This window comes from Hydra viridissima, unplaced genomic scaffold, assembly GCF_058129835.1.
Source record: "Hydra viridissima isolate aposymbiotic clone 2 unplaced genomic scaffold, HvirCarnegie_v1 scaffold_7, whole genome shotgun sequence".
Taxonomy (NCBI): domain Eukaryota; kingdom Metazoa; phylum Cnidaria; class Hydrozoa; order Anthoathecata; family Hydridae; genus Hydra; species Hydra viridissima.
In genome coordinates this window covers 13,249,370-13,265,385 of record NW_028324306.1, presented here as the reverse complement: position 1 = coordinate 13,265,385, position 16,016 = coordinate 13,249,370, and the positions used below count along the sequence as shown (strand labels likewise).

Sequence of the window (16,016 nt, the reverse complement as noted above, 5' to 3'; positions counted from 1 at the left end):
TCCAATACCACTCTAAGTGACGGCATTGGGCCTTAGCCTGTTTTTAGTAAAAAAAAAAAGGGTGATGTAAAAACCCTAGATGTGATGGCATCCTTAAGGTTTTATTGCAAAAAGTGTAATTTTATCCCATACACCAAAGGATAAATAATTTATTGTTTTAAAAATTTTCACATACTACAAAAATAAGAATTATGTTAAAAATTTTGTTTTTCCTCTTTTGCAAGTTACTTTTAACTAACAGACCCCAACATTAGGGCAATATTCACATTTTTTCTAGAACTTTATAAAATTTTTTCTTAATTAAGCAAAACAAAAACAAATTGCACTGGATAGTAAAAGTTTGACTTTGAAAATTAAATAACCTTCCGTTTTTCGTTTAGTTTAGTGGAAAAATAAAAACCTTTATCTGTTTGTTACAACAATTTAAAAATTAATGTTCGTAGTTACAATGGTTTATTCATTGTTGTGAATGTTTCATAGAATTTTTTTTGAATAGATAAATGTTCGTATCACGGACAAATAATCGTGCTACGAATAATGCCGTGAAACGAATATTGTCCGAGATATGAATATTGTCCGCTCTACGAATATTTTTTCCGTATTTTGAGTTTCATGGTATAGAAATAAAGAATTTTCGAACAAAAAAACCGTCAAATTGCGAACGTAATCTGGTCTATTAGACAGGCTCCAATATCTAAAAAATAGAAGAAAAGAACTAATTAATTGGAAAAAAGGAATAGAGAAATCACATCATTTAAATTGAAAAAAATATTTTTCTATTTTTTTGTAATAGGAAAATACAGATTTTGTGACATGATTTTGCTCATGCCAATCTTTAATTATTTATATAAGAGAAGGTTTTAAAGGAAAGCAATTTGCTTTGGCGTTAGCTTTCAAAAGAACATTTGAATGAAGAACATTCGAATGAACATTGACATGTTGAAGAAGTCCATTAGATATGAGGTTTGGAATTTTAGAGCTGGTGAATTGAATGAAATGAACATATACAGAAATAATTGAGTTTAAGTATTATGTTTTAATTTTATATATGATGACTGCATTTCATCATGATCATAATCATCATGATCATCATCATCATGATCATCATCTTCATCATCATCATTATCATCATCATCATCTTGTAATTATATCTTATCCTTATGTCATCATAGTTCAGCATCATAATGTGAAATTAGTTAAGATTGTTTTCTTCAAACATAATTAGTATTATATATCTCTATTATTTCTTTAAGGATCAGGTCATAAGCCATCAGCAGCTATTTTCTGCATATTATTACACATAGTCTATTTAAAATCTACACTTAACAAATTTAGTTTTTTGTTTATGCTCCAAACATGAAACTTAAGTGAAAGAGTTAAAAAGATGCGAAAAAAAAATTTTATAAAAGAATCATAATAAATCATATCATTAGATTAGGTATTTAAGCAAGGATGTATCATTAAAATTTGTGAATGAGAAATTTGTGTAAATATTTTGATTGAAATCCAGTATCAACCCTGGTGGATTATGTTTATCTGATGCAAATCCTAAATTTACATATAATGCAAAAATTATCTCAGACAACATTACACAGAAGTTAGAATGCTTATTTTGGATGAAACTACAATACAGCAAAGAAGATGAATCGCTTTTCCAAGTATTGGTGTGATTCTGTAAGATTATGATTGTTGATAATTTGTTGTTAAAATACATACTTTTTTAATGGAATTTTTTTGATACAACATACATACATACATACATACATACATACATACATACATACATACATACATACATACATACATACATACATACATACATACATACATACATACATACATTCATACATACATACATACATACATACATACATACATACATACATACATACATACATACATACATACATAAATACATACATACATACATACATACATACATACATACATACATACATACATACATACATACATACATACATACATACATACATACATACATACATACATACATACATACATACATACATGCATACAAGATGTAGCCAGGATTTCATGTTGAGGAGCAGGGGGGTCAGCAGGTGGAGTTTTTTTGGAGAGGGGGGAGGATTAAATATTATGAAATACTATACATCAAATTTTCAACCAGAGATAAAATGATTACTGAGCTGGTTGCTGCTAATTATGTAAAAACTAGAAATATATACAATTCATTCTAATTCAGTATTTAATTGCAAAGATACCATTGCAGTTTCTATACTGCATTAAAATAGTTTTCAAAAGTTGCGTATGCTATACATGTATAACTTTTGAAAAATATTATACTTGTGCATTGTCACTTTAAATATAGTATTCAAAATAAACTTGTCTGTAAAGCACTTTTTTCTAAATCAAATTTCTGTAACTTAAGTTTTGGCTTTTATACTAAGTTTAGCAAAATATAAATGCTATTCTCTTAAATTATTTTAATTTTGAATTCATTTATTTTTATAAAATTTGGTTGTTTTTGCATTTTAAAATATTTTGTTAGTTCTACTAAACATATTAAGTGATTTTTGTTGTTATAGGGGCTTCATATAACAAATGTGTGATTCTGGAGTGTTACCATGGCTTCGAACAAACAAGCATATCATAATACTTGTAGCAACTCCACTTCTTTTAATGCCTTTGCCCATCTTATCTGACACAATGGTAAAATAATTAATTTAATGAATTTTAACTTTTTAATAAATTAAATTTAAATTAAAAATTGTTTTAACTTTTTTTTAGGCTAGCCGTACTGCTTATGCTATTGCTATTATGGCTATATATTGGATAACTGAAGCTACATCACTTGCAGTAACATCTTTGCTCCCGTTGATATTGTTCCCACTTTTTGGGATTTTGGAAGCAAATGTTGTATGCCTGGAGTATATGAAGGATACAAATATTCTTCTGTTGGGTGGTCTACTTATTGCTGTTGCTATAGAACAATGGAATGTTCACAAAAGAGTTGCACTTAAAATTTTGCTATTAGTTGGAGTCCAGCCACGAAGACTTATGCTAGGTAGATATATTTAGTGGATGATATTGAGAAAAGATTTATAGTTGATTAGTTGGTTAGCTAGTTGATTAGTCTGAGAATTTCTTCAATTAAACAGTGTTATGTTTTAAATACTACTGATTAACTATTTAGATTCAGCACCCATAACTGACAAAAACAAAAAAATAGTTTTGCTAAACTATTTTTTATTATTGTCATTTATGGTTGTCAGTAATAAGTTACTTATAAAGTAAATAATTTACTATACTTTCCTTATACTATACTTATTTACTTTACTTATAAAGTAAATAATTTCCAAAATCTGTAGATCTTACATTAAATGAACCTTGAATTTATGGCCTTTTTATGTAATTTTTCTTAAGAGCAAACAAGAGTGTTTTTGTAAATCTCATGCAGTAGTTATACAGTTGGTTAAAATACAGACATCATATGGGGATCCAAAATTCAAACCAAACATTTAACTTTGCTTGAACTTATGATCACTGTTAGTACTTTAGGAATTTGGTACTTAAATGCCATTACATTTCAAAATCCAGTAATGAGAGAGGATTTAATATGTATGAAAAGAATTAAATTTAAGGTTTAACTATAAAAATATATGTTTACTTGTTAATAATAACAAGTAGCAATACGTTGATTGACCATTTTCACTTTTTATTGCTTATTTTTACTTTTTCAAGTTTTTTTTCCAAATTTTATTTTACATTATAATTTAAAACCTGATTTTTCAAGTGACATTTGTTAAAAAAGAATCTGTTTCTCAGGTTTTATGATGGTTACTGCATTTATATCCATGTGGATTACTAATACTGCTACAACAGCAATGATGACACCTATAATGGAAGCTGTCCTTAAACAACTGGATAGTTATTATTCAAGTGAAGATAGTAGCAGAGAAGAAGTTAATGAAGTAATTTCAAAAAAGATATCACACGTCATGATCAAATCTATTGAATTAAAAGCTCATGAAAGTAAAAAAGATTTTATTTTATTAATGTTTTTTTATTATTATTTATATTCATTTTTACTTCAAGACTTCTTTTAGATTATCCACAAAATGTCCTTTTACTTAAAGACTTTTTTTAAAGAAAAAACTTTTTGCATTAAATTTATTTTAAGTTTTAAGTTAAATTATAATTCAATTTACATTTTTATTCAAGTTACATTATAACTCAAGGTACACTGTGAAATATGTCTTTTAGTTTGAATATTACTGTTATTGCTTTAGTTACCTTCTTCAAATCTTTAATTTTTTTTATCGACTAACCTTTTCACTGCAGAACAAAATCTACTAACAACAATATCTATTGGGAATATCAAGAAAGGTAATATAAAACTAACTTGTTTAAAATTTTCATTAGTAATATTTTGAAACATAATTAGGCCATATTTATATATTCTGAAGTAGAAATATACACATCCCATGTCCATAATTATTCCTACTCATGCTATTGTTCTTTAATTAGTGGCAATCCTTTTTTCATCATAACTATTAAACAGCTTTTATAAATGGTGACAGATTTACACATTTAAGTCTCTTGTTTCTTGAGGTTGAAATTTTTTTCCACATATTCTTGATTAGATTCAGTTACTAGTCAACTGATAAATGAATCTAATCAAGATTCAGTTTGGTCACTCCAAATTGTTGCTAATCATTTCTTTACCTTTTTAGTTGTAATTTTTGGATCATATTTTGCCAGATGTGCATTTTGAATCTTCAGTTTTTATACAGACTGTCGTAGATGATTTATCCTTTTGCTTTACTTTTAAAAGGTTTCTAGACCCATTGACTAAAAAATACCCAAGCATTTTGCTTACACCATCATAATTGACCTTGGGGATGGTGTTTCCTTGAGGCTAAATGCTTCGCCGTTTTTTCTCCAGATAAAAACTAAGAACTGCAGTCAATCACAAAATTCTACATCATTCATAGATAAGCTGTATTTATTTAAAAAACAGACTGAAATTATAAATGTATTCTGTGCATATATATAGTTAAAGTATATTTACACAAATATAATTTGTCTTTATATCTACAAAATAAAAATTTTTATCTAGAGAAGAGTAAGGTTTTATTACAAAAGACTACATGGCAAAATTCAGTTAATTAATAGGTTGTAAGATAACAATTTAAACTTCTGTATTAGTTTAAAATCTGAAGTGTTAAGGTTGTTATAAATTCAGTAAAAATGGCAAGAGTAAACTTCTATTGGTATAAGGAATATGAGCTGTGGAAGATAAAAAAATTATGAAAACAAAATTGCATAAATTGTTGAAAAATGTCATTAAAAATATGAAAAACTATAAAACTACTAATAATTTGTTTAATAAAACACATAGTAATTTTCCCAAGGTTGAAATTTTAACAGAGTTTTAAAAATTTATCAGAATACATTCTAATAGCCACTGGAAAGACTGTACTGTAGAGACTATTAGAGAATCTTCAGAAATAAATATTTCTAGAAAAAATCCTACAACAAATCTGAAAAGAAGGACTAAGCTTTGCACCATGTTGATAAATGACATAAGATTTGGAAAAGTTTTCTGTGTGCTAATGAAAGTAAGTACAAAATGTTTGAAAGTAACAACTATAGAAAAGATTGGCAAAACAAAAATGAGGAAATAAATCTAATAAACATTCCCAAAATCAAGCATGGAGGTGACAATTTGATTTAGGGATCATTAGCAACAGCTGAGGTTGGCAAAAGAAACTTTAAAAACAGCACTATTGTAGAAATTGATAGAAAGTACTCCAGTTACAACCAAAAAAGCCTTGTGATGTCAATGCCCTAGAGATTGCAGGCTTTAGTAAATTATGAACTCTTTGATTTGTTTATCAAAATGATAAAACATTTGTGCCTAGGGTTTCAAATAAAATTAACTTTTTTTAAAATTTTGTCAACATTTTTGCTATAACTATATAGATACCACATCTTTACTATAGATATTACTGCATCTTCTATATGTGCAGCCTATATTTATTATTTCTATCTACAAAAATTTTTTGTTAGGGTGATGTAGAGTTTTGGAATGATTGCATATATATATCCAACCAACTTGAATGTTATCTTCTCAGACGTCATATCTGATATTCATTTTCTATGGTGGGTTTCCACAGAGGCCAGCTTTTTGAATTGTCTGCTGGATTGTCCACTTTAAATTTTTGGTACTAATATAACTCAAATTAGACACTTGAGAGTATAGGTCACATTTCATCTTCCTAATGTGTCATTTAAGAATTTTTATTGTATAAACCTTTTTGAACTTCTCTGTTTTTCAAATTTTTTAATGCAAGTAATTATGAATATTAATGAGACATTAATAAAGATTAAAACATTTTGGCTACTAATTTTAAAATTAAATATCACTCACAATTACATACTTGTTTATAAAGACAAATTGATAAAATCATACAGATTATGAGTGCATATTGATTTTTGATAATTATGAACCGGATACAAAAAATCTGATAATATTAAGTCAATAATACAGATGTTAATTTTTGAGGAAAGAAAAATTGGCAACTGTTATTATATCTACAAATCTATGAGCTCTTTTTTCAAAGTTTTTTATTTTTATTTGATAACATGGTTTACAAAAATATCTTTGTTTATAAACAATGCAGTTGCCACACTAGCATGTTCCAAGTTCATTTACATAAATTTTTAAAAATATTTAGCTTTAGTTGTTAATTTATTTTTTTACACCATTCAGCTCTTTATGTTCTTGGTTTTTATGAAGCTTGAAAGTATATTTTGAATTAAATTAATGGGCTCTATATATTAACTATACCAAGTATTTTCTAGTATCTAAGGTAGTATTTTTAAAATTGTTTGGTCTTTTTTCTAGACCATAACCTTTCCCTAATATAAAGACAAGTCATGAAAAAGACTAGGACCATTCCCTAACTAATACCCATAACCATTTATTAATTCAATGATCCTAACCATTCCCTTACCTAACATTGATTAATGAAATTAACAAACTTTAGTATTTTATTTTAATATAGATCATGGAGCTGAAACAGAACACAGCGCTGAAGCAGATCACAAATCTGAAGCAGATCACAAAGCTGAAGCAGAGCATGGAGTAGAAACAGATAATGGGTTTATGGAATCACAAATAACAATGTATGTTTATTATTATCATTTTTTTTTTTTGAAGTTTTAAACTCTTTACAAAATTAATATTTTGCTTTCAGTGACTGATGTCTTCTAAAGTATAAGTAGGAGCACCTATTTTATATAAACAGACATGAAAAATTTAATGGTTAGAGAGAAAGTTTTCAACAAAAGCAATATTTTAAAAATTATGTACTTAAAATGTTAATATTTAACACATGTTAAATTTTTACAGAAAATATTTTAAATTTTTATAGAAAATTGTTTTACAAGAAATATCTTTAAAATTTTAATTGACAATGTTTTGTTAAATTCTTTCAGTTTCTTTTTTGTTTCCTTGAAGTTCTTTTTTAGTTTTTATTCTTCATTCAATAGTTGCAACACTTCTTTGTTTTGATTATTTTTCTTATCGTTAAGTGTAATAACCATGAATTAGTATTGTTGTTTAGCACAGAAGCAAGTAGCAGCTGTCTTTTTGAAACGGTATACTTATGTAATAGTCTCTTTCTCAATAAAAATCATTATTGCTATTAAAATAATTTGTTTAATCATCTACTTTTAAAAAATACTTTATTCTTTTTGATAAGGGAAATGAACCAAGTTGTTTAAAAAATATGGTTGAAAAAAAAATACCTTTTAGGTTTCTGTATAAAGAATTCAATTATGAAATTGAAAAAAAGTAAAACAATGAGACAAAATATTGAGTTAAAAAAAACTTATATTAGTGAAAGTAAAAAAAACTATATTGTTCTCATTTACATTTACTCTTAATTTTTCAAGTTCTTGTTCTTGAAATGTTTTGATTTGGTATCAAACCTTACTCTGTATTGAAAATAGTTTAACACTATTATAAAATGCTAAAAAATTTCAAATTTGAATTTTTGTGTTATTTTTAATGATTGAAATATCAAATGTAAGATTGTAATATTGAGTTTTGAACAATTTCTCATAAATCTTCTCTTTTGATATCACAGCAACATCGAAAAGTCAAAAAGCATAAAGAATTGTGCAAAGGAATGATGTTATGCATTTGTTATTCTGCAAATATTGGAGGTATAGGCACATTAACAGGATCAGCACCCCAGCTTGTATTATCTGGTCAGATGGAACAGTAAGAAAGCACTTTTACTTTGTACTTGTAAACTATAAAATACGTTTTTTAAATGACATACTGCTTTTTTTTTTTGTCATTATTTCATGATTATTATATTTATCAAATTATTTTTATAAATATTTAGATATTTATAAAAGTAGTTTGATAAATAAAATTAGTTTTTTAACAATATTGCACAAACTTTTAGAATGTTAATTTTACTTTTTCAATATTGCACAAACTTTTAGGATTTTTGAAAAAGGTCCAACAGTAAGTTTTGTATTCTGGTTTATTCATGCGTTTCCTCTGATGTGTGTTTTCATGATTATATCTTGGCTTTATCTCCAAGCTGTTTTCATGGGAATAAGGTACACCTACTGTAATGCTATTTGACAATAAAATTATTTCTCTTATTGTTAATTTCCTAATTACATTTTCATATTTTTTGTTCAGTTGGAAGCATTTGTGTTTCTGTTTTCGAGGTAAAAAACGAAATACAAAAAAAGGAAAAGAACTTTATGCAGTAATGAAACAGCAGTATGATGATCTTGGTCCTGTTTGGTAAGTGAAAAGTTCACAATGGTAGTTCATTACTTTTTCTGGAATTTTTTTCTTTGTCAGAGTTTAAAAAATTATATATTTGAACTTCTTACTAGAATATATCTCATAATGTTCAATAGGGTCAGCCAAGACTCTTTTAACACTTTTTTCTGTTTGGTCACAGAATTATAGTTGAAAATTGAATCATATTGATTCCTAGTACAGGTGAGAAAATCTGAATCTCTGACAAATGAATTTAAAACAGAAATATGTTAAGGTAAAGTGGGACATACAGATTCTATATATTTTGCATACACAGCATGGTTAAGTGAGACACTTGATAAAACTGGGACACAAATTTTTGTAAACTAACATAATTATAACTTTTGATACCACATTATTATGAATAAGTATTCTTTGCAATTATTCTGAATTTTATTGCAGTTTGTTCTTCTGTGTTAGTTTAGAACATTAATACTAATGCAGCAAATAATATTGGTTTTAAATGTTTTTTGTCAACCTATAAATAGCACATTGTTATGGAATATCTAAAAATTGTCCTTAATCCAATAAATAAAAATGCAATGGATCAGAAGCTAAGTGTTCAAGTTTAATCAACTGCCCCACTTTACTCTGATTATTAAAAGAAAGAAGAAAAATTCAAGTATAGAAGAAATCATATATTCTACTTTTTACAAATTAGAACCCTTCATTTTGTAAAGAGTATGAAATCACATAAAGATAACTAAGGTGATACATAATTAAAAAATGACTGATTTTTTGTAGTCATTATTTTACATATCTGTCTAATGATCTATGATGACATTGAAGAAAATATATTCATAAATGACAGCCATAGATCTAACAAGCCTAAGTATACTTTTATATTTTTATGATCACACATAAATGATGCAGTCGTGGATTTTTTGAGACAATTTTTTTTAGTTTTGCTGAAATTGAGGTGATGTTGAGCTTCCTCCTTCTTGTGATTTTATGGTTTTTCAGAGAACCGAATTTTATACCTGGTTGGGGTAGTCTGTTTAAAAAGAAGTAATGTTTTTACTATAAATTTAAAAAAAAAGTTATATATAAAAAAATATCTTCATATACCAGAAGGTCACATAGATTTGATAGCCTACAAAGATTTTTTTTTAAAAAAAGTTGTCATTTGTTTAGTCTTAACTTAAAAAAAGTCTTAGCTAAAACAACCACAACACTTTAAATGCCTGTAATTACAATAATTCTATTGTATTTTACAAATATATATATATATATATATATATATATATATATATATATATATATATATATATATATATATATACAAGGTGTGTTCAAAAAATACCTGGAACTTTTAAATTTCCCGGGTTTGAAGAGTCCGATTGTCAGCATTTTTTTTTTGTTTGTGTTGGTATACATTCCCCTAACGTATGATAAAAAGCTCAGCTATATTTATTGTTTACTTTGTCTGTAGTAGTCGCTAAGGTTCGACGTGTTTTTATGAGTTCGGCGATTTTTGCTTGTTTAAAAAATGGAAGAATTAAAGAGTCAAAGAATTTGTATTAAATTTTGCGTAAAAAATGAAATAAAACGTAACAAATTGTGTGAAATGTTACAAAAAGCCTATGGTGAGTCTGCTATGAAAAAAACAAGAGTTTACGAGTGGTATAAGCGTTTTCAAGATGCCCGCGAAGACGTTGAAGATGACAAACGCTCCGGTCGACCCAGCATGTCAATAATTGATGAAAACGTGAAAAAAGTGGAAAAAATGGTTATGAATGATCGCCGAATCCCAATAAGAGAAAATGCTGATAAAGTTGGCATATCAATTGGCTCATGTCATAACATTTTTTCAAATGTTTTGGGCATGAAACGAGTGGCAGCAAAATTCATTCCAAAACTGCTGAATTTCGACCAAAAAAACAATCGCATGAACATCGCTCAAAAGCTACTAAATGACGTCAATGACGATCTAAGTTTGCTTGAAAGGGTCATAACTGGTGATGAAACATGGGTGTACATTTATGACGTCGAAACCAAAGTACAATCGTCACAATGGAAGCACCCTGAATCACCAAGAAAAAAAAGCACATCAAGTTCGATCAAATGTAAAGGTTTTGCTTACTGTTTTCTTCGATTATAATGGCGTAGTTCATCATGAGTTCTTACCACAAGGTCGTACGGTTAATAAGGAGTATTACCTTGAAGTTATGCGACGTTTACGTGAAGCAATCCGAAAAAACGCCCCGATTTATGGCAAAACAGTTTATGGCTTTTGCATCATGATAATGCACCTGCTCACTCGTCGTTGCTTGTTCGTAATTTTTTGGCCAAAAACAATACCGTGGTCATGCCCCAACCTCCATATTCACCAGATATGGCTCCGTGTGACTTTTTCTTATTCCCAAAAATGAAGAAAAACTTAAAAGGCCGTCGTTTCATAAGCATAGATGACGTTAAAAGCGCATCGCTGAGTGAACTAAAGGCTATCCCAAAGATCGAGTTTGAGAAGTGCTTCAAGGATTGGCAGAAGCGCTGGCACAAGTGCATAGTATCTAATGGGGACTACTTTGAAGGAGACAACATTAATGTAGACAAATAAATAAATACTTTTTCGAAGAAACGAAAATTCCGGGTATTTTTTGAACACACCTTGTATATATATATATATATATATATATATAATGATAATAATAATAATTACATAACTATAATACTACAATTTTGCAATCATGCAATTGTTTAGTTCCAAAATCAATAAAAGCAGTTTTTCTTCCATGATCCTTGAAGCCTATACTTCATTTACATCTTTCTCAGTTGAGTAAAAAGGTTCTGAACTAAGTTTATTTTATTCATTTTACAGATTGAATGTTTCTTTAGCATGGGAAGTAGAAAAAGTACTTTTATATGGATTACAATATATAGAAAAAATATCTCTATTATCCGTTTTATGAGTTTGTGACTACTAAAGACCGGAGTTTGGTTTTTCAATTTTTTGCGATTAACAATAAATAAAATAAAAACTTATGTATAGGTTTTTTAAAATAAATCTAATTTAAAATAATTTTTATATTTAGACTTACAAGTTTACAGGATTTAAAAAAAAAAAATTGCGATAACTCACAAAGTTTATGTTATTTTTTTTCAAGACATTTTGCAGAGCTGGTTTTTGATTAAAACTGATTTATTCGGATTAAAATAAATTTTAACTAACAATCTTACATCTGAATGTAAACATGTCACTCCGAAAACCTGGCTGTTTTAAATGCATAAAGAGTCCTTTTTTAATAAACTTCAGAAAATTAGATTTTTTTTAAATACCTTTTACAAGAAACTCTGTTTTAATCTTTATTAATTGTAAAAAATCGAAAACCAAAGTCTAGTCTCTAATGACTTTTTCCTACCTACATATCTCTAAGTGGAGTACATAATAAATATACACATTTTAAATTTTGTATTTTTTTTTAATACTTAACCACTAAAATTGTTTTTAATTATTTTATTTATGCATTGAATACAAATCATTACCAATGAAAAAAAATCTTAGGCGACACACCGTTAAATCTCAGTGACCCTCTGGTATACACTACTTTTATTGTTAATGATAGTTGGTGCTGAGGAGAAACTGATACTAGAAACTAAGGGTTAGGTATCCTTACTTCTGAAATCAGTTTCTTCTTGTGCCTGTCTATAATTTTTTACAAAAAAGTTTAGTGGAAAAATTCTTTAAAGTTTTAATAAATACTGCTAACAATATTAACTGTTCACTACATTTTATTTATATATGAAGTTCAAATCTGAATTAATTCCTTTTGGCTTCTTTGTTAACAAGGGTGGATAGTTAAGACCATTTCTTAGAGATTTCTTATCAACATACTCTTTGAAAATGATAAAATATTAATTCTGAACTTGTCTTGTTATATGTTTGTGTATGTCTGTGTGCATCTATGTATGTATTTATGTATGTATGTATGTATGTATGTATGTATGTATGTATGTATGTATGTATGTATGTATGTATGTATGTATGTATGTATGTATGTATGTATGTATGTATTTTTCAGGTTTGTTACTGATGGTACACCAGCTATATTGATTGGTTTCATATTGTTTCAACTCCCTTCGCAAGTTCCTCATCTATTTAAACCAAAGGGTTATCCTGAAAGTCGTAAGCTAAAATAAAAACGCAAAAACCCTGAATTATTTCGTATAAATTATAATTTTTTATTATCGCGTATAATTAAACTAAAATAAAAACGCAAAAACCCTGAAATAATTTCGTATAAATTATAATTATTTATTATCGCGTATAATTCATTATTAATTTTTGTTACACATATTCATAATTATATATTATAACGTATTTTTCATTATTTTCTAACTTCTTTAGCATCAAAAAAGCAAAAATATATCTTGGATTGGACACGTGTGCAAAAAGTTTTTCCGTGGGACGTTTTGTTTTTGCTTGGCGCTGGGTTCGCTTTAGCAAAAGCCTGCGAAGTAAGATTTTCCCTTTTTTTTAGAAAGCTCTTCACTTCTATAAGTTATTACCTTTAAATCTTTAAATGTTATGACAAGATAGCATAGCATTTTTGTTCTTGTTTTAGGCTTCTAAGCTCTCTCTGTGGTTAAGTTGCCAACTATCTGCCTTAAAAGTTCTATCACCTTTTGTAGTCGTTCTTATCGTTTCGGTGATGGTAACTTTCTTAACAGAAATCACATCCAATACTGCTACTGCTGCCATTTTACTTCCTATTCTCGCATCTTTGGTAGGTTTATAGTTTAATGGTTAACCCTGTTAGATCTTCAAACAGATATTTCTCAATATGGTGTAGGTTTTGTTCCTAATCTATTTTATAATAATTACTGTAGTTAATACTTCTTAGTCTTGAAATTTTGATTTTCTATTTAAAAGGCCCAAAGTATTAAAGTTCACCCACTTTCTTTGATGATACCTACCACAGTATGTGCATCATTTGCGTTTATGTTACCTGTAGCTACACCACCTAACGCTATTGTATTTGGAACTGGTCGTCTGTCGGTCAAAGATATGGTTAGCTTATTTTCTTTCTTTACCCTCTTATTTTTAGGGTTATTCTTAAGACAAATATGCGGACATCACTTAATCTGGAAAAAAATACATATGATTTTTCAAAGTTTTGAAACAAGGTTTTTGAATACAAATAGGTAATATACTACAATCAGTATTTGATGACGTGTGCGGATTTTAAAGAAAGAAAAAAGTCTCTTAGTTATAAGATAATTTAAACCAGCAACTTTGCTAATTCCAAAACCAGGTTTATCAGATTTTCTATGATCAAAGTACAAGGCTCTAAATGTAAAGCTTCGCGTTTAATAGATGACGATCTTGGCATCAGCAAGAAATAAAAACTGTCTCTTATTTATTTAAATTTTGTAATCTTTTTTAAAATTGTTTAGGCGAAGGCTGGTTTTGGAATGAACCTTATTGGGATATTGCTTATTACTCTGTCTATTAACACTTGGGGATATTTATACTACGATTTGGGTCATTTCCCAAAGTGGGCGTATTCCTCAGCCTCCAATTCATCATGTAGCTCTTTTTCTATTGCAAAGAAATCCTTTTAGTTGGTGTGCTTTATGAACTCTACTAATTTACAGAGAGAGTATTACCTATCTATCCTGCGGTCGCCTTTAGATGCAAATGCTTCCCCAAACAAGTTTCAAATCGTTTTTCTACTAAGAGTTTCGACACTCGAGTAAGTATAAAGCATATGTATTATAAGAAAAAAAGCTAAAGAGAGTATTAAAAGTAAAAACCATTTGTATTGGTTTTTTCTCTCTCTGTTTCTCTCTTTTTCTTTTTCCTCTTTTAAAAAACAAGCAAATACATTTTGTTGGCGGGAAATTTTGGTTAGCAACGTCACTTTCCTCTTCCTTTCTTCGATACTTTTTGCAGTTTTTGGGAGATAAGGTTATCAAAGACCAGATTTTTCTTGAGCGATTCTTTTCGAAAGAAAATTTTCATTAATTTGCTATTTATGTATTAAAAAAATCTGTTGGTTTATGTTGTTTTAATTTTGTTTTTCTATTTTCATCATGTGCTTCGCGAAAAAAATTAAACAAAAATTCAGCTATGAATAAACTTAAGGAGTCGAAACGTTATCCTGTAAAAACAAATATAACAAACATTAATCAAAAAGCTCTTTCTAAAAATCTGCAGTTTTCATTTGTTTATTTCTGGAATATTAAGAAGTTTGCTGAAACTGTTTCTTAGATTAAGCTTATACTTGACCCATATAGAAACGTTTTGTTATGAACACGTTTTTAAAATTGCGCTTTATATTAATTGGTTCCTTTCTTTAAAAAAAAAAAAAAGTATTTGCTAAAAATTAGTTTGATTAAATAGAAATAGTTTTTTTACTTAATTCTTTTTTTTTTAAATTCTTGAAATGTTACTGATTTGTCGTTTGATGTCATTTTTAAGAATATTTCATACTCAAACTTCGTATTTTTTTTGTGTGTGTATTTTTTTATATATGAATAAAAATTGCTAACTGTGCAAACCTTGTTTTTCAGTTCTAGGACTTTTTTTGGAAGATAAATTGAGTAACTCATTCACTTCCGATTGTAATCACGATTGATATTTTAATCACATGATTGATACTTGCAATCGGAATCATGTGATTGTAATCACATGATTCTGATTGTAATCACGTTCCGATTCTATCAACTGAAAAACGGAAAGTTTTTTCCTTGGTCATTCTTCCTAATATCATTGAATCTTCTAATTTATTATTATTTTTTAATGCGTTGTACATATATATTATTGTTGCGTCTTAATGGATTGCAGGTATTAAAATAAAACTTGACTTCAGTCAACAGTGCATATTGACATGGCGATTTTTAAGCCGATTAATTATTCATGTTTTCTGCGCATCTTTTACGCTGAATTCAAATACGTAAAATTCGCGGCAAATCATCTATTTTTGCGATATTTTTGAAGGTTTCGTTGTCAATCGAAAAATAAAAATTAATTCCTCTAAAATACTTAATGTCGTCTTGCTCGTCTGTTTCGATTAACGATGTAAACCAATAAACAAAATAAACTATTTGATTCGAATCCGAAAAAGAAATTTATTTTTGTTTCATTCGCCTAGCTTTGTTTGAAATTAAAGTCCCAACGCCGATGCTTCAAGTAAACCAATAAAGGTCGCTACTACACTTTCTCCTCCTCCCC

General features: G+C 28.0%; 1 protein-coding gene across 15 annotated transcripts in view; it reads left to right on the top strand.

Moving 5' to 3' along the window:
• Positions 1–14,598, top strand: part of LOC145183935 (Na(+)/citrate cotransporter-like) — a 28,597-nt gene extending 13,999 nt beyond the window's left edge. For 7 of the 15 annotated variants that reach the window (XM_090092854.1, XM_090092859.1, XM_090092855.1 and 4 more), the window contains 15 exons: positions 2,568–2,691; positions 2,770–3,046; positions 3,808–4,014; positions 4,324–4,368; positions 7,053–7,173; positions 7,614–7,647; positions 8,139–8,275; positions 8,506–8,625; positions 8,711–8,818; positions 9,743–9,847; positions 12,862–12,965; positions 13,188–13,297; positions 13,405–13,566; positions 13,713–13,850; positions 14,237–14,598. In XM_090092854.1, coding sequence (XP_089948980.1) covers positions 2,584–2,691; positions 2,770–3,046; positions 3,808–4,014; positions 4,324–4,368; positions 7,053–7,173; positions 7,614–7,647; positions 8,139–8,275; positions 8,506–8,625; positions 8,711–8,818; positions 9,743–9,847; positions 12,862–12,965; positions 13,188–13,297; positions 13,405–13,566; positions 13,713–13,850; positions 14,237–14,404 — 1,944 coding nt within the window. In that variant the 5' untranslated portion in view covers positions 2,568–2,583 and the 3' untranslated portion in view covers positions 14,405–14,598. Of the gene's footprint in view, positions 1–562; positions 1,675–2,567; positions 2,692–2,769; positions 3,047–3,807; positions 4,015–4,323; positions 4,369–7,052; positions 7,174–7,613; positions 7,648–8,138; positions 8,276–8,505; positions 8,626–8,710; positions 8,819–9,742; positions 9,848–12,861; positions 12,966–13,187; positions 13,298–13,404; positions 13,567–13,712; positions 13,851–14,236 lie in introns of those variants that run through there. The other 8 variants (XM_090092864.1, XM_090092869.1, XM_090092865.1 and 5 more) reach the window with 5 other exon arrangements.
• The last annotated feature ends 1,418 nt before the right edge of the window (positions 14,599–16,016 follow it).